Below are 24,039 nucleotides of genomic sequence, written 5' to 3'. Positions count from 1 at the left end.
ACATTGTTCAAGAACAAGGTTGCTGAGCTTACTAACCATTTCATTCCTATTCGAAATATCCCATATAATCCAAAGGCACCGGGGTATAACTCGCACATTAGGCGGCTATCTAACCGAAAGAAACGCTTATACTGGCTAGCTAAAACCTCACGCAGCCAGTTTCGCTAGTCAACATATCGCGCCGCAAATGATGCTTATATTTCAGCCGTTAAAAATGCTAAAAAAAGATGTTCCTCACTAAGACTTTACCGGATATGCTGCTAGCAAATCCTAGAAAATTTCGGAAAGTTGTTAATCCAGCAGACAGGTCTAAAATCACACTAACAAGCTCCGACGACGAACCTATTCCTGACAGTGAATGCTCATCAATATTAAAAAATGTTTTCTCCAGTTTTTCAATAAATCTCTGTCTAACAACTTACCTTTTTGTCGAGCCTATAATTATCTACCAATGTACCCTATCACTATCAACCCCGATGGGATCGCCAAAATTATTGATGGCCTGTAACCTTTTTCAGCTGCCAGAACTGACTGCATAAACTGAAAGTTTTTAAAAAGAACAAGATCATATTCCTCTATTATTCTCTCTAAAGTATTCCAGCAATCTCTTGAGCATAGTACAATGCCGGCAGACTGGAAAATAGGGAAAGTTATTCCAGTACATAAATCTGGAAACAAGCGTTCACCTAATAACTCAGTCAAATCTCGATATAACGAATCCCGCGAGACAGCGAAAAATCATTCGTTATTTTGAAATATCGTTGCAATGAAAAATCTGCGATTATAAGCCAGTGGTCAAACCTAGGTATGAAAATGACGTACCTTGGCAGTAGGCACGTGTGTAGACAAGCAAAACCTCAAGTGAAAAGGTTGCACTAACTCCAAAGGTGATTTATTTGAAGAAATCCATTATTTTCTTCTGCCGCGTGCAGCAAACACGACCGCGCACTACATTACACCACTACAGCACATACACCTTCAGACCTTGCACCTTCCACTTTCCGGAACACCTCATCGCGTGCGTGATTGCACCGAGCGATGAAAGTACGGACTTTGTCCATGTGCAAAAAAAAAAAAAAAAAGAAAATCGGAGTTTTTTATGACCCCATCTTCAATGCTCCCTGAGCTTTGAAAATTTTGTCTCGGTCTTTTATAATGATTGCGGCAGTCGATGGGGCAATGCTAGCTGTCTGTAGAGGCCGAATCGCTTTTTCCCTGCGTCGATTTCTTGCAGTGAAAGCAGCTGCATTCATATCTTCTTGGCACTTCGCTGGCTAATATCATCGCCAATCTCGCACAAACTTCGCAATAAGATAACCAGCGGCAAAAAAAAAAAAAAAATACCGCCCGCATGCGCGAACGCACGAACGACCGAGTTGCGTACGGCACACAACACAGGAAGAAAAAAAAACGCAGGCAGCTAGGCCTGCTGGCTACTGCGTAATAAACCATAGCTTCATGGTGGCGCTAGGAGCTGGTCCTAGACGTCTTGATGATGATAGCTACAGCCCACGGACCATACACACAGAAACGGCGGTTTCTGTTTCGTTTCACGCGAGAGCTGCAAGCTGCGGTGCTGTTAATTTTAGCCAAATTCGTAATACTGATGTTCCAAAATTATAGAACAAGAAATAAAATATGTTCGTTATTCTGAAATATACGCTATTTTGAAATTCGTAATTCTGAAATAGTTTTACATTGAAAACATGGCAAATCTGCCGGGGATTCTTAAAAAATTTGTTAATTTGAAAAGTTCGCTAATGTGGTGTTCGTAGTAACGAGATTTCACTGTATCGCCCTATTTCAATTACCAGTATCCCCTGTAAGATTCTCGAACATATCCTTTTTTCACACATAGTAAACTTTTTAGAATCTAACTCGTTTTTTCATCATGCACAACATGGTTTTCGCAAGTCATATTTGTGCGAAACACAACTTGTCCTTTTTACTCACAGGCTGCATATAATTCTTGATCGTCATTCAACTGCACATTGCATCTTTTTAGATTTCGCTAAGGCGTTTGATAAGGTTTGCCACCGGCTTCTGCTACTAAAACTGCGCACAATAGGACTTGATACTAATGTACTGAAATGGCTTGAATGCTTTCTAACAGAACGTCAGCAGTTCGTAGCAGCTAATGGCACTAACTCAAGCTTATATCCCGTCCTTTCTGGTGTTCCGCAAGGTACCGTGCCTGGGCCCTTACTCTTCTTAATATTCTTCAATGACCTGCCTGATACTGTTACCTCATCAATTCATCTATTTGCCGATGATTGTGTCCTTTTCCGTGAAATAATAAATGATGATGACGTACGCGCAATACAAACTGATACTAACAATATCTCCTCTTGGTGCAATGCAGGGGAAATGACACTAAATGTTAACAAATGGAAATTCTTACGAGTGCCAAGGTCGACTGGCAACTTACCTGCATATCATCTTAACAACGTTGCTCTCGAATCGGTAACATCATATAAGTACCAAGGCAGTCGCATCACATCTAACCTTAGCTGGAAAACTCACGTCGAATTTATTGTCAACAAAGCTAACCGCCTGATAGGCTACTTCAAACGGAACTTTCACTCAGCCCCTGCTAGCACTAAGCTTCTCTTCTACAAAACCATTGTTCGTTCGCAACTCAAATATGCATCGTCAGTTTCGGATCCACGCACTAATGATCTTATTAACCAGCTAGAAATGACTCAGAACAACGCAGCTCGATTCATCTTCTCTATCACCACACTGCCAGCGTATCCACAATGAAATCTAATCTCAACCTGTTAACTCTCACAACTCGTCGAAAGCTCGCACGTATATGCCTCTTTTATAAGATATTTTATCATGATGACCTACGCAATAAACTGCTCATTCCACCTTCTTATATATCATCTCGCATAGATCACATTCACAAAGTGGGCGTAACTGCATGCAATAGTAGAAGTTTCCTTGACTCATTTATACCCCGCACATCGAAAGACTAGAATCGCCTTCCCACTCCTATTGCAACTATCACTAATTTTTCATTATTCCAGTCTGCCGTGCGCAATGTCGACCATGCAAATTTTCGTTAATACTGTATAACTTTTGCTTTAATTTTTCTGTGTTCCCCTCAGAGTACCGTGTATTTAAACATTTCCGAGAAAATACTGTTTACATATTGTGTACTGATATCTTCTAATACATTTTTTGAGTCCGAAATAATACTTGTGAAACATTACGCAATTCTTAACTATGCTGACATCTTTTTTTACTTGTATACTTTTTTATGTTGTGCATTTTTTGTATTCTTGTACTCCACCCACACCCCTCTGTAATGTTCTTACCCTGAGGGTAACAATAAATAAAAAATAAATAAAATAAAAGTAAATGTTTTAACAACTGCAAAGGTTGGCCTCCTGTTCATTGCTACATTAGAATATTGGTGTTTTTTTTGTGCCAGTATGCAAGATCCCAAAAAATTAGAATTAACACTTTGTTACTGCATGAATCAAGACTCCTCGAAATTTACCTTTCCTTATGCGAGAAAATGCCATTCGAGAGTGGCGTAAGAAGTTTTTTTTTTATCAGAAATTTAAGCATCTTGCTCTGCACATAAGAATGCAGCTAAAAGAGGCCTCTTGTACGACAAGAAACAGGACATTCATATCTAGACAAAACAAAAATTGCAAAAAAATGCTTAAAAAAATGACATCAGTATAGTCTGAGAATAAGAAGTATAAGAAGTGCATCGCGCAATTCCACAATCCGCTGCTCTGCTGCATGCATGGAATTTTTCATTCCATGCCCGGTACCACAACTGAAGTAGAGGAACGAGCAATGCCCTTGGTTACAGCAAAAACAAAAATTACAAATGGCCTAAATCATGAAGAAAAGGCCATTTTGCACCATCGTTTCTACCCTGTACTAAAGCTGCCCTGAAGAAAAAAAATGAATAAATTGGTGCCAAGTAGAAAATGCTATTAAAAAAAAAACACATTGTGAGCTGGATTGGAAGCTGCTTACTCCAAGTTCCCTGTCATGCCAAAATGAAATGCTGAAAAAAAAAAAAAGAGAGTGAGAGAGAGATTCTTGAAGTGGATTTGAACCTACACCCTATAAGTTCCCAGAAGGCCCAAAGCGACGCCTTAGAGCACTCAGCCACAAAACAAGCGCGAAGGGACACGCCTTTTTGCTCCTTGTGGACTATTTGCGTAGCTTTTGCTGCATTGCTCTTGATGTATGAAATGATGTATGAAATAGAGAATATAGTCTGTTGTTATTACATAACACTAACTACTGCAGTGTGGTCTGTGAAAGTCAAATACCAACACTTATGTTTACACTTACTTGAGCTTCAATCGCCGCTCACGAAGCGCCTTAACCTCTTCAGGGGTCCTCTGGACTAATGCATGGTACATCACCTCCCCAGTCATAAGTCCTTCCTCAATCTTCACCAATTTCAGCTTTATCCGTGGGCCAAGTTCAACCATCCTGACACACAAAATGAAAAAGATGATGTCTTTATCAATACACTTTCAAAGCTTCTTTAAACATCTATGGTGTACAATGCATCTGTAATTCAGAAGGCATACAGTTAGTCCAAATGAAGCGACATAGATGTTAGTTAGTGGAAGCCAAAATAATGAATAATGGGCAATGTGCTGCACAGTACAACTAGCAGAGGAGAGACAGGAGAAGGCAGGCTTCCGTACACTTCTGCACTACGATTGCAAGTTTCTCAAAGCCAAGATTTCCACTTATGTCCAGATCTATACAGAAGCTACATGTATCAGGCATAATTACATATATACTGCAGTATTAACTTGTAACAAGACACAAAACAGGAATAGTGCTGCCCCCAGCATAAAAGTGCACAGATACCAACCGTTTTGTACCAGAACAACAGCTTTTGTATGCAGCAAGTTCCTAAATGCCTGAAATTTAATACAGAACATTGTCCATACGGCAAGAAGTGAGAGCTCACCGGACAGAGCTTTGTTGATTGAGCGTGTTGCCCCTGCTGGAGATCTTCTGAGGGAGAACAACTTGATTGGTTGCCCCATCTAGTTCAACTTCACTTTCCGACAGGCCTCCCTGGTCCACGTATTCACTGATGTCCCGTAGATGGCCCAAATCGGGAACTTTACTTTGCACAAGTTTCTTGACAGCACGGTTAATTCCACATGGAGCAACTTTGATGGTACTGCAAATGGCATAAAAATGTTAAGCTACATACAAAAAAATTCACAACCTCACCACTGACACAAGCAATCAAATTAGCATTTACAGCTCCCCCTTCCAGAGCTAATCAAGTGTTAGAAGCTTCCCCCCTTGGGTAGCAGCACTATCGGCAAAATCTCTGCACATTTTATGTTAAAGTTCACAAGACAAAACACTGGTTACCGTATAAACCGAACTACAAGTCGAGATTTTTTCACGAAAAAAAAAAAAAAAAAGCGAGCTAAAGCCGTCCATCTTATATAGCGGTCTTTAGCAGAATTTGAGGCACAGTCTGGCAACATGTGGTGTGCCTGCCCATGAACGGACAGTCAAAGATGTATCGACATCCTGCAGTTGCTCGCATTTTCTTTGTTCAGTTCAACGCATGTTTGCCTTTGAGTGCGCCCCTTTGTTCAACCTATAATGGCATATAATACCTTATTAGGAATGAATAACTGCATTGAAGGCAGTTTACAGCGGCTTTACAGAAAAAGTTGGTGCTCACTGAAGCAAACGGCACCATGGTTGCTCGCTCAGCGACAGTTTGTCACTTAAAAAAAAAACATTAAACAAGAGAATGCGGTGGCGTGGATAAAATCAATTGTTGACATGCAACCTTTCAAGAAATGTTGCCTAATTAACATGTTTGATCGACAAGGTTGACGACTAGGCAAGTTGGTAATCATTCATCTTAAACCAGCCAAAAAACATGACAAAGAAAAGAGAAGCAAACTCTTCTCTTTCTTTCTTCGCTTTTCTGTGCAGTGTTTTTGGCTGGTTAAGATGAACGATGACGCACTGTGAGAGGTAGCGAGCGGCAAAGAGTCATCTTCCGACGACGCTGCTGAAAGTTCGGAGCGAGACCATAGCTTCGGTGATGCAGTGACAAAGCTGATATTGTAAATATATGCACTTCTCTACTTTGTTCTTGTTTTCTTTTTTTTTTTTCTTTTTTCACTTCAAGATAAGGAGGTCGACCTATATTGCCACCCGACCTATATATGGTTTATATGGTAATTACACTAAGCACAATTCTTTGAGCTAGATGCAAAGGGGGGAAACAAAAAGTTAAAACATCAAGCAGGGAACCGGCCTTGAGGCGATTACTGCGCATCATATGTGTGCACCTTTCAGGTGCTGCACCGAAAGCCTAATGCAGCTTTAGCACTTTTGATCTGTTTCTGAAAAATCTGTTTCTGAAAAATCAACAAAAATTATTTCAGCAAATCTCATTAAAGGGGGGGATGCCGGGCTAAGGGTCAACTTTTGAACTGCTGGATAATTTTGATGAAATTTTCAGGGATGGCTTATCTTCCTCTTACTAGAACATATGCCAAGTTTCATCACACTAGCAAAAACAGAAAATAGTTGTAGCTGTCCTAATGAGTAAGTGTGTCAGCTTAGGAAAGCTATTATTTCACAAATCATGACGAAGTACTAACCATTTGTGCTTAGAAAACTTCCAGGTAGTTCACTGTGCAGGATAAGGCAAATTGAGGGTTCTTCATGACATCCTTGTAGAAATGCGAGCATTTTAAGAACGAACTTCATTTTTTCTGTTGTCATTGCATGTCACATATTTGATATCTTTTTTTCTTATAGAATAATTAGGAATCCAAAAAGTACCCTATCTTGTTCCCAACAAAATTTTTGTTTGGAAACCATCTTCCAAGCAGCCTTTCGCAGAAGAGTTCAGAAATGGCAGTTTTCCTAACGGTTCTGCTTTTGCAAAAAGTGCCAACTGAGAAAAATGAGTTGCTCCACCGTGGTGGTGCAGTGGTAAGACGCCCGACTACTGTGCCGGAGCACCCGGGTTCGGTCCCGACCGCAGGCGGCTGCGTTTCGATGGAGGCAAAACAAAGAGGCGTTCGTGTGCTGTGCGATGTCAGTGCACAGGATAAAGATACCCAGGTGATAGAAATTACTCCGTAGCTCTTCCCTACGACTCCTCTTTCTCTCTTTACACTTTCACTCCCACATTCCCCCTTCCCCTACGGTGCAGTTTAGGTGTCCACCGAAATAAGTTTGACAAATACTGCGCCTTTCCCTTCCTGTGAGCCTATTATTATTATTATTAAAAATGAGTCAAAGATTTCAGAACACGCTATTCAAGTTTAGGGCCTAAAATAGTATATCAAAGTAGCCTGGTGTATACGTCGGGCTGTCCTTTTCAACATGACACTGCTCTGTGGGGACTGCTTCAAGTTTCCTCTTTTTTCATCAGCTTTACAGTTGTCCAGTGCCCTTGTCTGCGCTCGTGAAATTCTTTGCTTGGTTGGTTGCTGGGCATGCATTTTCGTCTAGGCTCCCTATTCTATCTCTAGCTTGTCAACCACTTTGGTTAGCGAGGCACACAGTGGTGCTAGAGCAGTGTTCACAGACTACATGCCCCGCTTTAATAAAAAAAGAAAAGCTTCCATTTCGCTTTTCCAGCCAATCCACTGTTGCCACAGCCCAAAATTTGCCTTTTCAGTCTGTTTTTCTTTTTAGCTGTGTGCCGTACCCTCTATAGGAGGCCCTTTTTGGCTAGAGAGCGTACAAAATAAGCATTCTAACTTGGGAATGCATATCGCGTTCAGCTTCTTGCCCGCTATCTGGCTGCATCTTCAAATCGGTGTTCATAGGCGCTTTCGGTGGTGAGTGCACCTCATTTCAAGAAAAAAAAACAACTTTTGCACTGCACAGATGACAACCATACTTGATGAGAAGTTTCTTCGGTACATGCTTAATCCAAAGCATCAAAAATTCAAGAACATGTTTTTTTGGTGAAAATTACGATTTTAGCCCTGCATCCCCCCTTAAAATAACCCCCTTTAATTTCGAAAATTCTGATAACTCAAACTAGGGGAGCGATCCCAGCCGACGCCCATGCATGACTATGACGCAGGAAGCCCGTAAAACATTCTGAAAAATGGGTGGGCTTTCTTCGGTTAACTCTAACAGGGAATCACGTCGAGGTGCAACCCACGCAGCCAGTGGTCACTGAAACAGGCCTCCCTGAACCTCAGTTGCATGGAAAAGCGGTGTCTGCACACTGTGTGCGCACTATGGCAGGGTATGACAATGGTCAGAAGTTCTCAATTGCCAAAACATTGCCACCTTGCAGCTGCGATTGGGCATACATGTTGGTCAATTGCGGTGTTTTCGACGCTGCTTAGCGCCACTGTTTTTATTTTTATTTTCAAATGACCTAACACTGTTCTAACTCCTACACATATATTCCTCAAATACAGTATATACACCAGCTGCTTCTAGTACACTGAAATAAGTTTCACCACACTGTGTGCTTTACCGCGATAACTCACCCCATAAACTATGCGGAAAAGCATCCTTAAAATGTAACGGGGCTGTTTTGTAAGGAGGTACCACTGATACTGCGTCACATTGCGAAAAGGGTAACGGAGTAGTTTCCGGTTTTAGTCCACTTCTTCAACGTTCCCAACAGTGTGCACAAAGAAAAGCAATCGAAGGAACTAGGAAGCACTGTTGTTCTCATTTGGTTTTCATCTCAAATGCAAGCATATATGCAGGCGTTCATTAGAAGCAATTACTGAGACGCACAGTTTTTGGCAGTTTTTTCAGGCCCTTTCGATAATTCGAGCTTTCAATTCATTTGAAATTTTTTTTTTGTTCCTTGAAGGCCAAATTAACAAGTTTGCTGTATTATTATTATCATCATCAGTACCATCACTACAAATAACATTCAAAATATTTATATGCAATGAAAAATAGTGGCTAGTTCTATATAAGACACAGGGGCAAACTTACTAATGACGAAAGTCAATACTCTGGTCAGATGAATTGTAGTTCAACAGAAGGCATCTCCGAACTGTGTTCAGTTTGACCTGGGAGAAAAAAAAACAGATTTTAAAGTGTTGCTGTCAGGTCACATCTTTATAGCCACACAGCACAAATGTGCTACTAAAATTCCGCCTTTAGGACAGCGTAGGCTGCCACTCGAAATACTATAAAACCCTGCTTTAACCAAGCTATGTGAACATGTCTGCGTGGTCCAGGAGTAGCGTGCCTGATTCAGCATCCAAGAACACTGCAAGGTTGATTCTTATTCCACCTTCCCACCTCAAATGGGCAACTTGAGTTGGCAGCTCCGACAAACTTTGACATCGTGTGATCTAGTCAAGTCACAGAAACTATTGAAGAACACGGTGTTCTGCCATATCAGCTGCCAGCTACCACTTGCAGGCGCCATGCCAGTGATTTTTCGCTCACAATGCTGACATCGACACTGATACTGATGACGGATGTTTTGCGTAATGTGCCCTATAATGCTATCACTTTAAAAACATATGCATGGTGCAACTGCTGCACTGTTCATTCAAGGAGTAAGGTTTTGGTGACTTAGAGAAACTGGCCAACATAAGGAGCGCAGCAGTGCATGAAGGCAGTAATTACTATCAGCATTCGGTTCAGGTAAGATAAAATACATTAAGTGGGGAGACAGTTGATTCCAGCCAAAATAAATCAGTAGATACTAGCTAAAATAAGCTTTCTTAAAGCACTTTGGCCTTTGAAGATACTGAGAGCAGATGGGTGATGTGTCTTTACAAAGCACTATACTAATCAAGTAGCAAAATAACCACACTCTTTCAAGCAAGACGAAGTACAGCATTCCTGGATAGTCCCTCAAAACTACTTTTATTTTCTTAATTTTACAGAATGCACCCAAAGTTTCCCTGAGATCCATGTACTGATGTTTTGTTAGGAAAGTACGGACTGAATAACATGATTTATGTACAAACAGGTTCTGCAGAAGAGTGCCTTCCCCATGTGCTATTGTTTCCTGAAATATGCATATGTTGGCTATCAAATTGAGGGAAACTGCGGCAGGTTCAACAGGGATGTGGAAGTCTGTGCTGTGTGAAGCCTGGGAAAGCCATCGCGTCAGCAAGGTATTTCTTTGCACCAACCAACTGTTTAACGAACGCATGTGTACTAGAAAATTCAACTAGTGCGTCGCAAATAAACAGCTTCGACGGCCTCGATTTCGTGTTTGATGGTGTCATATTGGCTTTGCGAATGTAGGCGCACCAAATTGAACTTCTGAAGGATTTGTTCTTTCAGAAAAAATTGTACTAATACAGCAATCCTCTAGCAATGGTCAGAGTACCGTTTTTATAAACACAGCCGAGCAGTAATCTCTTCATATGTTTTAACAACACCAACAAAATGCTTGCTCAATGTTGTTCAGTGACGCCTGAAGAACAAATTTACATTGGCCTTCATACCAACTGCATTCGTCCCCCAGTAAGCCACAAATGCCAGCCTTCATGAAGAAAGCTAGGCGAGAAAAGTATGACCAAGTGACTGCATGACACTGTAAAACTTCCTGGTAAATAAATAAATTTCCTGGTTAAAAATACTATGTGCATGACTGCGCAGTTAACGCAACAGTGTATGTTGAACATAAACAAAGAAAGCAACAGCATTCATGCCGAAATCAGAATGCTGCCGCTGTAGCTGAGGCGACGGCAAGATTATCCTGCAAGAGGTGCACTCCTCACCGCAAGCAGCGCCCCTGTCGGCAAAGGAGTTATATTCACTCAGTGCCTATGCTCGCACAACTACTTCAATGATGAATTGTTACCAAGGTTTGTGCTCAGACTTGCTGCCATTTGCATATCAGCATGCTATTCATCTTGATGAAAAGAATGCAAATAAAATGAATGCAGGCTGCAGTGCTGGACCTTAGAACATAACTGCTTAGCCACTTGGTTAGGCTAGTCTTCAAGTCTCAAGTCTTTAGAAGTTAAGGTTTGGCTTATGGGGTTCAGCATCACAAAGCGACTCAGGCTATGAGAATTGTATTGTATTGGGGTTTTTTGGCGCATAAGCAACTGAGGCTATCATGTGCCAAGAGCAAGGTTAAAATCTGTTCTTATTTGAAAAGGGGAAAAAGGTTCTTAAAGTTTACAGTTTATTCAGAACGTCTACTTCTTTTAAAAAACTAAGAACACATGTTAAGTTTATTATTGCTCTTTCTCATAAAAGTAATTTGGGATGGAAAGGGATGGCATGATCATAAAAAATAGTGAAATGCTTTCTCTGTAGTGTCTCTAGTTTTGGGCATGTAATCAGGATGTGGTTGACTGTGAGCACTTCTCCGCATTCTCCACACATAGGCTTATCTTGTTTCATTAGTAAAAAGTTATGTGTGAGATGTGTGTGCCCGATACGCAGACGGCATACTGTAACCTCCATGAAGCGTTCCTGATGAGTGCTTGTTTCCCATTCTTCGATTATGGGCTTTACGAGGTGCAATTTATTACTTTCTTGGTTATTTCATATAGACTGCCATATATTCTTTTGTTTTCATTTAATTAACTTTATGCAATTCTTATAAGGTATGTTTACTTTATTTCTTTCCTGCCTGCTTGAGCAGCACACACGTCCGCTCTCTCGTTTTCTTCAATGCCCATGTGGCTTGGAACCCAACAGAATATTATGTTATGTCCTTGGGTTGAGAATCTTTATTACATTGTGTATTATGCTACCGAGTAATGGCATGACTGCATTTCTGGAGTTTAGAGCTGTGAGTACACTCAGTGAATCTGTATAGATAACACTGTTCTCAGTGCCCTCGTACACAATTTTTGCTACAGCTACCAGGACAGCATAACACTCGGCTGCAAATACTGATGCACATTGAGGAAGTCGAATAATTTTTTCAGAGTTCCGATCCACTACAGCGCAGCCAACATAGGAGGCAGTTTTTGATCCGTCCGTGTAAAACTCTGTGCATTTGCTGTATTTCTCTTTTAGTGCGCGATATTCTTGTAATATATGTTCTGTAGGAGTTTCGCTCTTTTTGAACTGTGTAAGAGTGAGGTCACAGACTGTTGGAAAGTTGTACCATGGGGCCAGGGGCCTATTTTCTTGAGCGACATCAGGCAAGGTGTCCAGAATATGGAGCTCACGGCAAATGTCTTCAAATCGCATTTTCAATGGTGTTGTTGCCTGAGGCTTATTTGTGAATCTTGTTCGGGAGGGGCAAGTTGTGACAATCGGGTAACAGATGTGTTTTTTCCGTGTCCTTATTCTGAGAACATAAGCGCATGTGAGTGCATTTCGTCTGTCTTTCAGTGAAGGCTCGTTCGTTTCCACATAAAGGCTATTTATTGGGGACGTTCTGTACGCTCCGCACGCAAGGCGAAGGCCTAAGTTATGTACCGGGTCTAATATTTTAAGGTATGAAGGTCTAGCCGAACCATATACTATGCTCCCAGTCTAAGCGTGAGCGTATAACAGAGCGGTATATATGTAGATACATGCCCTGTCGGATCCCCAACGTTTCCGCGAAAGAACTTTCAGTATGTTAAGAGATTTGGAAGCTTTCTTTTTCAGTATATTTATGTGTGGTAGAAATGTAAGTTTTTTGTCGAACGTAATGCCTAGAAATTTGTGTTCAGTTTTCACCGGTAATTCTTTTTTATTTAAGTGGAGGACAGGGCTGTTCTGAATACCTCGCTTGAGCGAAAACATAACTGCCACCGTCTTCTGTGGGGAAAACTGAAATCCATTTTTTTTCGGCCCATTTCTTTAACATGCACTGACATCGCACAACACATGGGTGCCTTGCTTTTCGGCTCCGTCGAAAAGCGGCAGCCGTGGCCAGGATATGATGCCGCATCCGTGAGCACAAGTCAAGCGCCCTAACAACTGCACCACCACAACGGGTGAGAAGTTCTACGCTGCAGCACCTTCTGTGGTGGAACTGTGCATATCTCTAAAACACTGCACATGATAGACAATTAGAAAGAGGAAGAAGCAATGCATGCATGCACATAAGTGTACTTGCACTGCAGAAGATAAAGGCAAGAAAAGCAAGAAGAGCTAAGTGGCAAAGCTGGAAGAGGAAAAACAGCAAGCAAAACATAACTTTGCCTGACTAAAACCCTGCAGCACTTCTGAGACTAGCCTGTATCAATTGATAAGCAACTCAACACTTTGCCTGCTACACTGTTGACTACTGTCACAGGTCTCTGAGCAGGCTCCGGATAACCATGCAAGATTTCCATGTGACAGCCCTGTGCACACAACACTGAACTCAGCCCCTGATAAACTAATACATGCGCCAACTCCCTCAACGTCAGACGGTTTTAGTGGACAGGCTAAGACATCAATCATAATAAGCTTGCCAGGAGTCAAGCAGTATCATTGCTGAACACCTTCCACAGTGTTACCGAGTACAAAGGTGGCAGTTATGAAATTCCGCAAGCGGTTCGCCAACCACAAAACACAACCCAAATGCCAGTAACTATGAAATGAGAATTGGCACTGTCACCGCTGACTGTTGTGGGGAACGATTTCCCCTCGTTCCTCTATAAAGTCGGCTCTCCCCCCGCGGTAGTTACTCTAGCTATCGCGAAATAGCGTCAGCATTGGCGGTTACCAGTAACTTATCGAGAGATGACGGCAGCGTGCCGGTAGCTGGGGAGTCCCGGGAGCCTTCCCCCCTGCGCACGCCAGAAAGCCAGTTCTCTTCGGTAGGGGAACTGGCTTCATTAGTGTGTTTTATTGCTAGTTGGCGTTGTTACTGCAGCAATAAATGCCCGTTTGTTGTCAGCATGTGTTGTTCCTTTGTTTCCAAGAGCACAGCCCGCAGTGGTCGGCGTGCGCTCGGCAGCACACGCGATCACTGGGTGGGGTCGGCGGTTTGGACTCTCAGTCGCGATTAAGCGGGGAAAACGCATTTATCCCCCTATTACAACCCCACACTGTTTAAAATATGCACATAAACAATAAAGGTGATGTACATATTCAACAATGTTTTTCACTGGCTGCTTCTGTTTTTATTCACTTTCAGAAAATCAAACAATTCTCACAGCCTGACAGACATCAAACTAATGAGATTCTACTGCATTTAAAAATGAAGGTTTGATTTGGTGAATGTTCTAAATGCATCTTTATCTGTGAACAAAAATATACTTTGCACCAAGCTGGTACATCCTGAGTGCAATAAAAGGAAGTCTGCAGCACAAACAACTAAGTGCACGGGTATCTTTTCTATGCCGAATCAGACATTCCCCTGCATGCCAGAATTATTCTGAGCACTATGAAAACTTAGAACGCTGCATGCTTTCCTGCCCTGTTCCAATTCAGTCACCTCGCTTTTCACACCCTCCTCCCTCAACGCGGCGGGCTTGGTTAGCCTCTGACTAGCTGAAAGACCAGTTGGCCTTAGTGACCCTGACCCAGGACATTCTTGACGCTTAATAGTGCGTTAAATAAAGTTGTTTCTTCCTCCTCCTCCTCCAAGTGCACTGCTGTGTACAACAAATGCAAATTCTACAAATGTTGGCCTCATTATGTCAGTCCAGTACTTTCCATTTTCAGATAGTTGAAAGGGACTCCAGTCAAGTTCTTGAATGAAGCCCCAGGTTTTAGGACCAAATATTAAGTGCTTTCCCCAATCACTCGAGTTCTTTTCTTGCCCCTTTCAGTTTTGCTAGCTAGACAACTTTCTGTTAAAGTTGTTTACTTAATTCAAAATTCAATTTCCCACTCTTTCAATTACAAACTTCTCCTCAACCTATAAACACAGGTCTCCCTCATCAAGGAATTAATACACAATACATAGCAGTGGAAGTGTCTCAAGCACACAATAACTTTCATGCCTACCATTCATGGAAGTAAGAGAGCAAGCTTCGACTATAATGGCCTTTCTTAATTCATTACTCAAGCTGTAGACAAAGTAAGTAAAGTTTTGACACAGCCACAATGTTTGCATAGGTAAATGGAGCACTGGCAGCAATGAAAGTAATTTTTACTTACCTTGTGTATGTTGATGGAGGGGAACATGTTCTGGAACATGGAAGCCATCAACTTGAAGTGCATGCCTTCACCACTGAAGTTATTTAGCACAAGCAGTGGGTGCGAGCTGAACTGATGCGTGTATGTAACGGGCTTCTTGAGGCTTGAGATAATATCTCGTGCCAGAGCATAGTTCTCCACTCTAAAGGTGAGCGTGGGGCCTCGAGGTAGCCTTGCCAACCGCATGTAGATGGCTTTTTGTGTCTTGGTGAACACCACCAGGTGCGTCACATGCAGCAGTCCCGCCACCGAGACAAAGTCCTTTACCACATTCTTGCGGCGCACCTAAAATAAGGCAGTAGAGAATTGATACTGTCACATATACACACATCACCCACTCCCCGATAATCCTGCCAAGCTAGGTTACTACCATGGAAGCATTTTTTTACTCCAACCAAAAGGGACACCAATAATAAACAATAATACACGTGCAAAGCATTAGGGCCAGTTCAGAAACAACAAATAGGTAGTTTATTTTCAGAACATCTTGAATTTATGAAAAAAGAACGAATTCAGAAATACATATTTTCGATCACTACTGCATGTACAAATAAGCATGGCAAAATGTTTGAAGACGCCTCCAGTGCTGGGCTTTTGGTCACCCAGCTAATTGAAACAATGAGCACCTTTGCATTAGAAGCAAAACACTACCCCAGCCCACTTACAAACCCAAAAAATTTAATTCATAGTTCGCCTCAAGCAGTTTTCAGCAGTGTAAAATCTACAGATGTGTTCCGCCACAACTGCCATCCCACAACAGGTGGCCCAATCACTGGGAAGGGAAAAGAATCAGCCCAGCTGCTGCACATCGAGAGTTGCCTTGGTTGCATATACGTGCACACTTTGTTACAAGGGGCCCTTTTCAGCAGCATCTTCACAACTGCCATCCCACAACAGGTGGCCCAATCACTGGGAAGGGAAAAGAATCAGCCCAGCTGCTGCACATTGAGAGATGCCTTGGTTGCATATACGCGCACACTTTGTTACAAGGGCCCCTTTTCAGAGGCATATGATAGAAAATAACAAATGCTCATGCTACAGAGGCACAATAAATTAATAACGACATGCAATTTCTGTACATCTCTCAGAATGTGACCATCAAAAAAAAAAAATAAAAAAAATAAATAATTAGGTGCTACATGAAAAACTATTTTTAATTGCACCCAAAAAACAAATGGTCCTAGTAGAATTTATGTCGTTCGTTCCTCTTCGGAAGGTTCTTTAAACCCTTCCTGTTATGTAGTTCGGCGTAGGGAAGACTAGGAGGCGTACTTGAAGGTGATTATGGTAGAGCATATATTTACAGCATGACATATATATACAGAGAGTAAAACTGGAAGTTGAAATGAATTTACAAATAGAACACTCTGCGCTACTTTACTCTTCAACCTAACTGGTTAGAGCCTAAGCAGAACAGCCGTGTTACATGCCTACGCATGGAGCCCCAGCTCAGACTGGACTGAACTCTCTTGGATCACGTCCCGTTTTACACCTTCACAAAACAAAGAAATAGGGGCGGTCATTTTCAGAGGCAAGCCCCATACATCAACTGTCCAATAAGGAAATATGCTAGATGGACACAGCCCCGTGGGTTGGCCTTAGCCTCTAACCCAGGGCCCCACTAGCAATACAAATTACAACAAACAAGGCACGGTGAAGCTCTCCCCGGTGAGGGTGTCGAACCCTCTCCTCTGGGGAGACTTTCTTCCCACTTGTCTCCCGCACACCGCTGCCCCATCCACACTGCTGCTGCTGGCTAAATCCTTTCCACAGTGCATTGCCCTGCGCCAACCGTGTTTACCACTACGAGCAACGACATGGAAAGGGAAAGATCAACCAGCCACAATGCTGAAGGCCTGGCGCCAGATTAAAGGAGAGCTTCTGGCGTGCCCGCTCTGAGAACAATGCCCGAGACGAATCCTGAGTGCCTCTTCGGGCGCTCTGTCGCATCTGCAGACAGGATAAACGAGACTGCCTTTCGCACTGCTCAGTCGCAGTGTAAAAAAAAAAAAGGCTTAAAGGTCATTTGGGTGCCCGCCACTGGCCAGTACGAAGGGTACCATACATGTGAGCACCCGGCAGCATGTTCCGCTGCGCCTGTCCCCATGAATGACCTTTGGGCTAAAACGGTCCCGCAAATCCGGCGCCGACAGTCCGGTCGGCTTTCCTCACACGCGCCACACTTGTAGAAGGGGGACCGCGTCCACAATACCAGAAGCAAACAGGCGGGTGGCGGCACCATGCAGAGACGCGCACCTGCAAGTGATTATCCTCGGGCGCGGCCCTACAGTCCTGTTTACTCAAACCAGAATTAATACTCAGGTTGAAATGTACACTTTACTTTAAAAAAGCAGCTACTTTAGTACCTCCCAACATGTGACTTCTTTGCAATCTATAGTGAGCAACAGCATGCAGTGATAACAACATCCACAACTGCTTGAGCAAGGTACACACTACCTCTGCCCTGAAAATTTCACCTCCAATAGCAAGGTTTCCATGGGGTCATCCCCTAAGACAGCGTGTAACGTACCATATTCGTCGTCATTCCTTTACACAGACTTGCATATTGCCATGTTTGCCTTGAGGCACCCACCCTATAAACCAGAATCCAGAGCCGTTCTTGCACGCGGTCATTTTCTGCAGACTAGCACGCTGCCGCGCAGGTGTTGTTTTGGTGCCTGCCAGGCACTGCTTTCTCTGCAGCCATGCTTGTATGATAGCCACAATTTGTTGCTCTACCAGCACTGTGATAGACTGCTTAAAATATTTCGACAGCATGTTGCATTTCAGTAAGTTTTCCATGGTACCTTAGGGATAAAATCGATGCGTTAGACATCAGAATAAGTTTCACATTTCTGCTATTTGTGTTGGTGTTCAGCACACGTTCATGCTGATGATGCCGTCTTGGCACACTGCTGGTGGGAAAGCTGTCAATGCAGAAAGCTGGGCTAGTTGGTGTGTCATGATAAATAAAAGACTAGCGCAAATAACACAGACACAGACATAGGAGAAGACAGGACGAGCGAAGCTCTTTTTGGACAATTGCACTCGCATGCAATCCCAATTCCAGTGCAGTCGCCTCTCCTTCCTGCCAGCCATAACAAACGCCACTCATCAACTGTGTTGTTGCCTGTGTGGTGGAGTGCCAGTCACATCAACAAATTGTCATTGTGATCTGAGCTACAAGGTGAAAGGAAGTTTTGGATTTTAACACAACTTCATGCTCAGCAATTGAGCAGCCTAACCACTGAGACGCTGCGGCAACGCTGTTTTCCCTCACACTATTAAATTCTGAATAAGTACCAATTAAGGCAGCTTTCATAATGTCTGCAGTTAGAAGACGAGTATGCTTTATTTAGAAGAAACCTGCATGTGTGAGAGCATTCCCAGCCGTTTGGGCTAGTGTAATAGAATCTAATAAAATAGTGTTTATTTTCCAGCTATTCAGACAGACACCAACAGCAGGAAGGTACTACGGTCAGCCGTTTGGCACGCCTGCTTCCCTTTCCTATAGGAAAATAATTTGAATTGCTAGTGGTCGTACTTACATACCCATAAGCGAAGTTTGTTTATGCAAGCTATAAAAAGCTCAGCACATAGGTGCAGAAGACAAGCCACTGGTAATTAAAAACGCACATTTCGCCTTAAAAGCTTTCATTTTGCAGTTCACTGATCTGGCTCCATCTTGCACATAATTACACTGTTGGGTTAAACCAATAAACACAAACATTCTCATGTCCAAAGCCATCAACACTTGAAAAAACCAGGCAAGCATTTGTCACAAGGAAAAGGTAGCGCATCCCCCTACTTATATATGCTGACATCCAGTTCTTAACATGTCTGCTAGGCCATAACATCAAGTATCGTGTCGAAAAATGAATGCATGTAAAATAACTATAGCACTACCTGGTACAGGAAAAATACCAGTAGTGATGTAGAGCAAACACCTAAATACATAAATTTTGGATTAGAGCACATTAAAGATAGAGTTGAAGGACACTTCCACACACACAAGCATTTTATGCACAATGGCCACACTATCCGTAGCCCACAGGGCTATGCGTGCTAACGATGGTGCCTGGTGTAGGAGTCAAGAGTATGCAAACAGCCTGCATGCGAGGATAAAAGACTATGGTCTATAGTGGTACGGTATGGCACGACACAGTATGTGGGGTTCAATGTCCCAAAGTGGCATCAGCTACAAGGGATGCCATAGCGGAAGGCTCCAGTAATTTTGACCATCTAAGGTCCCTTAATATACACTAACATCGCACAGTACTTTACAAGCATATTTTTTACCGCAAAAAAAAAACAGAATGACAGAAATATTAGACAAATATGGGCGCTGTGTTCATCTTGTCTCTCTGTCGTCCTGTATTTTTGCACTAAGAAATATGCTCATGAAGTCCGAACACCAACTAGCCTAACATTTAACCCTTTTAAAGGGGTGCCATGACGTTCGCCAGACCACTAATTCTAGCAGGCCTCTAGGTTCTTTATGCCTTCCCGATGCCTCAAAGCCCAATCATAACGGCAAAATCGTAGCACCTAATATTTTAATCCGCTTCAATAATCAGTGTTTTGATACCGATGTGAGCAACAAATGACGGCGAAGTTTGTTAACGGATATGACATTTCCTTATCGCTTGGGTGCTGCTTCGCTGATTGGTTGAGCACGCACTTAAGATTATACAATCGAATGTTCTTCAAGTTACTACGCAGAAAACAAAAAGGTGTTTTAGTTCCATGTCTGTTCATTGAAGTGCTTGTAAAGATAGGCACTGTAAACTCGGGTAAATGCGCTGTTGTCAACAGGCGCGGTGGAGTGTCTGCTTGCTGTGACGATGGTGATGATGGCTTTGCCCTTTGCAGCGAATCGCAGCTGACTTCTGGTGCAGCGAAATCAGAAAAAAAAAAAAAAAGAAACAAAAAAAGAATAGAGAGAAAAAAAAAACAAAGAAAAAAACGTCCGCCAGTTCCAGTTGTTACAAGCACAAAGGTCACACAGCCGCAGGGCTATGTGAACTGCAGGGCTGTGTGACCTTTGTTGCCACCAGGATTCAAGATGCCCGCTTTGTGGTCACCCCTCCCGCAGGCTCCTCAAATCCCAAGGCAGCTGACAACATTCGGATCTCGGAGGTCGGCAAAATCGGTGGACAGTCAAAAATCATGTGGTTGATCGTTTCTGCCGACGCTCCACAGATGGCACAAGCTGTGTCGAGATCACTCGTGAAGCGTGCTCGCCACATCCAAGTCTGCAGCACTCCGCAGCAGGCTTCTGCCAGCAGGCCACTGCCCAGGGAGTTGTCATATAGTCGTTCCCGGCAGATGACCTCCTTGCTGGCCCTGTACAGATTTGCCTTAGCTCCCGTACGCCATTCCTCCGTCTCCGCCTTCTGCACTTGTTCTCGAACTTTCGCACAAGTAGCACTCGAGTGATCCGCAGCAGCAGCGATGGACACCAGCAGAGCACCAAAATGACTATGCAGATTGGCTGACCGCCGGGTCAGCCTCGTCGACACCCCCGCAAAGATGGTGTGGAGCAGTGGTATCTGGTGGGGTTGGCTAGCTTTGGGCAGACAGAGAAGCTGGTCCTCATAGCACAGCTTCGCAGCATCGTTACCATGGTAACAATGCTGCCAAAAAGCGCGGCTACAGGTTGAGTTGGGCAGGTAAGCATGGTGGACAGCTGCGTTTCTCATAGGTTCCACCCAAGTCGACCGCTCTGCAAACGAAATGGAAGAGGGGCTCCCTCTCACACTGGCTCAGACGCGCTGTTTTTTTTTCTTGTATGTAGTATTTTATAAACCGAATAACTCTCATTTCCATGCGCCGATTTTTGTAATTCTTTTTGAACTGACGTCGGCACGGTGCAAAGAACCTAGAGGTTGGTTGGAATTAGCGGCCTAACAAACGTCACTGTGACCCCGGCCTTTAACACACAGTATAGAGGCATCATGCATTCCATCCCCATCTCAATGCAGCTGCAGCAGCCAGTATCAAGCCTGTATCCTCAAGCTCGGCACTCAAGTGGACTAATCAATAGGCCACAGTGGCGAGGCTATATTAAAAGCAATGTGCAATATTTCTGCATGTTCAGTAATGTGTTGCTACTGGAGTTTTCTTTGTAGAGAAGGCTTCATATTCTGTGCGTTTGAACTCCTGCTCTAGATGGTGGAAAGCACAAAACCACAGCTGTCTATTATGAACTTCAAGACCACTGTCTCCAATGAGCTTCTGTTCAGAGTTGCAGCAGGCATTTGTTGAAACGCGGAACTCTCTATTGCTCATTCTTCAGTGAACTCCAACTTGTATGTGATTGTGTAGAAACAAAACTACTGTGTGCAGTTTGGCTAAATACAACTACAAGACATGCAACAAATATTTGCTTGTCCTGTATTTCATTATGAGCAGGACTTGCTATATTCTAGGTGGGCTCTTTGACTACTGTAGCAAAATGCACCCCCTCCTGTGTACCCTGTCAATCTAAGTCTCGTCTTGTGGGCTTCCTTCAAAAGGGTGAACCTTGTTCGAAGTCACAGGCATGAATACTTACAGATCTTTGCCGTTGAAACTGGCGGGCAATCACTGGATAATCACCGAAATGGACTACCACACCAGATACACTGAAACTGCTGCTCTCTCTTCTGGGTGCACAACAGAAATAGTCCGTTTTACCCCTGTAGCCTTTCTTCTGTACGATGGAGCCTCGCATCTTCTCAGCAACCATGGCAAGGCTTTTCTCTCTGCTGTCCTGGAGCAAGATCCCCTTGCTTCCAATACCACCCCATGCACATCCTTGCATTAGCCCCAAACCAATAGCCTCCGTGCACAACAGAAATAGTCCGTTTTACCCCTGTAGCCTTTCTTCTGTACGATGGAGCCTCGCATCTTCTCAGCAACCATGGCAAGGCTTTTCTCTCTGCTGTCCTGGAGCAAGATCCCCTTGCTTCCAATACCACCCCATGCACATCCTTGCATTAGCCCCAAACCAATAGCCTCCTACTTGCACAATTATGAACTTGAAGAGTGTGTACTCGAAAGTAAAGTTGCCCTAAAGAATGAAAATTAGGCTTCGCACCCCTCAAGATTATTCGTCCATTAGTACACTGGAAAGACCTCTGTACTATCAATCCGTCGAAAAATGCATCATGTGCCCTGGTGACAGCACAAAAGACTATGTAAATAGTGCTATGCCGCAATCAAAGGGCGCAGGAAGAAAGCATTCATGAAACGCCTCGGTTACGTTTCTGAATTAAAGGAGAGAGACGATGGGAAACTGCGGACTATGGGGCGCGCAGAAGCACGGCTACTTTATCTTTAAAAGGCAGTATCACTAGGCTGACATCATTAACGCAATGCTAATTCCGCCTGTCCTTAACACCATAACTGCCGTCGATTAAGGTGGTGAAATGGAAATACTAGCTGCAAGAAAAGAAGAGAAAAAGTCAACACTTGCCTTCAGTCTCGATGCTGTGTATGGCTCCATAACCTTCCTGAAATTCAGCATGAGCTCCGATGCATTCTTGCCAAGCGTTCCGCGAGATATCACAAATGTGTGAGGTGCCTTCGAAATCTCCTCTGGTTCCACAGAGGCAGCTCCCTTCTTAGCCGCCTTCACGGCGCGTCCCTGCATTAAAACAACGTGATTACGAAAAAAGAGCCGTGGAACATCATCACGCTAACCAATCCTTCATTAGCCAGCAGAACCACACTGCACGTAGAAGCATTGGAGACAGTGCATCAGTAATCAAAATGCTGTAAAATCCAGAAATAAGATTACTTTTCGTTTCTTTGCTCCCATCTCCGGTAACTTAGCCCCCTCGAATGCTGAAAGCGCGCACTACTTGCGCAGTACGCACGAAGCCTTCCTAAGCCCTAGTTGCTTGGCACGCGCACGCGTGTCTTGTGTCTTGCGCGTGTAATCAAGCACACTGGATCAGCTTGGCTTGATGATCGCGTTACTTGGAACCAAGGAAACCCATTGCCAGCGACACCAATCGCGTTCACGCGCAAGGTACGCAAGGGAAACGCGCGCTCGCTTTTAGTACAGGGTACAGTGCCTTTTAGCTTCGCCTGCGTCAGTTGCAACCGGCAGGTCCTGACATTTCGCCCCTTATGGTTTATACAAAGGCCGTAATCAGCATCGAACATTTATCGTATTCGATTAATAAAATACAGTCAACAATCCGCTCGCGCGCGCGCGCCTTCGTCAGTGCGGCCGTGCACGGTCGAATGAAACTTCGGGTACACTTCAACATTTTTTACCCCTAAGTTTTGTACAAAAATAAATTTACCAGACTATGCAATGTGCCTAGTCTGGTAAAGCGCGACCTGACGCGAGTGCATGGTGAACTGTTGGGTGGAGATTCTGTCAACCGCTACCGTTTTCGTTTAGATCAGAAGAGGCACCGGCAAAAATTCATGGCGCGTCTCAGATTCAGAGTAAAGAACAAAAATTTACTCATATAGTAAAAATTTCACTTGTCTAGTGGGGTGGGCTGTTCTAGCTTCGTTCAAAACATATCAGTCGGTTGAAAGACCGTAGATATATATATGCAGTCTCGCGACTACTTTTAATCAAGGAAACGGGCATAAACAGTTAGGCAGAATCGAAAATTGCTGCCAACAACAAAAAAATTGTCCTTCAAAGTTACACATTGCACTACATATTCATCAATTCATCAAAATGTGACCCGCGTCTAGAAAATTCAGTCTCAAAATCTTCCTGCACGGCTTGTGCACATAAGGAGTTGGCCTCTCGGTCTTCTCTGTCAGAGAAGAGGAATTCTGAGTAATGTTCCAAATATCAAAGAAGCAGACCTAATAACATAGCTGTTGTCAATTCCTTTCGGGCAACTCAGAGTTGAATTCTGAATTGCTGACTGAATCAGGATCTTAAGTACTTCGAGAACATTTGAGTGTATTTACACGGCAGCTTTTTCGAAAATAAAAAAAAAAAAAAAAGATTGTTCAAGGGCAACAAGCTCTGGTTTTGGATAATGCAGT

At 43.3% G+C, this 24,039-nt stretch overlaps 1 protein-coding gene across 1 annotated transcript in view; it reads right to left on the bottom strand.

Moving 5' to 3' along the window:
* The window catches only part of ppan (Brix domain-containing protein peter pan), a 57,439-nt gene extending 34,470 nt beyond the window's left edge, over window positions 1-22,969 (bottom strand). The window contains exons 1-6 of the mRNA XM_084589635.1: window positions 22,814-22,969; window positions 22,490-22,660; window positions 14,992-15,315; window positions 8,968-9,044; window positions 4,964-5,182; window positions 4,327-4,470 (exon numbers count right to left, since the gene is read on the bottom strand). Coding sequence (XP_084445761.1) covers window positions 4,327-4,470; window positions 4,964-5,182; window positions 8,968-9,044; window positions 14,992-15,315; window positions 22,490-22,660; window positions 22,814-22,834 — 956 coding nt within the window. The 5' untranslated portion in view covers window positions 22,835-22,969. The remainder of the gene's footprint in view (window positions 1-4,326; window positions 4,471-4,963; window positions 5,183-8,967; window positions 9,045-14,991; window positions 15,316-22,489; window positions 22,661-22,813) is intronic.
* Between the last annotated feature and the right edge of the window lie 1,070 nt (window positions 22,970-24,039).

This window comes from Amblyomma maculatum, chromosome 1, assembly GCF_055883805.1.
Source record: "Amblyomma maculatum isolate TAMU_Amacu chromosome 1, ASM5588380v1, whole genome shotgun sequence".
Taxonomy (NCBI): Eukaryota; Metazoa; Arthropoda; class Arachnida; order Ixodida; family Ixodidae; genus Amblyomma; species Amblyomma maculatum.
Note: the sequence above shows the minus strand (reverse complement) of the source record. Positions and strands in the feature narration are given on the sequence as shown.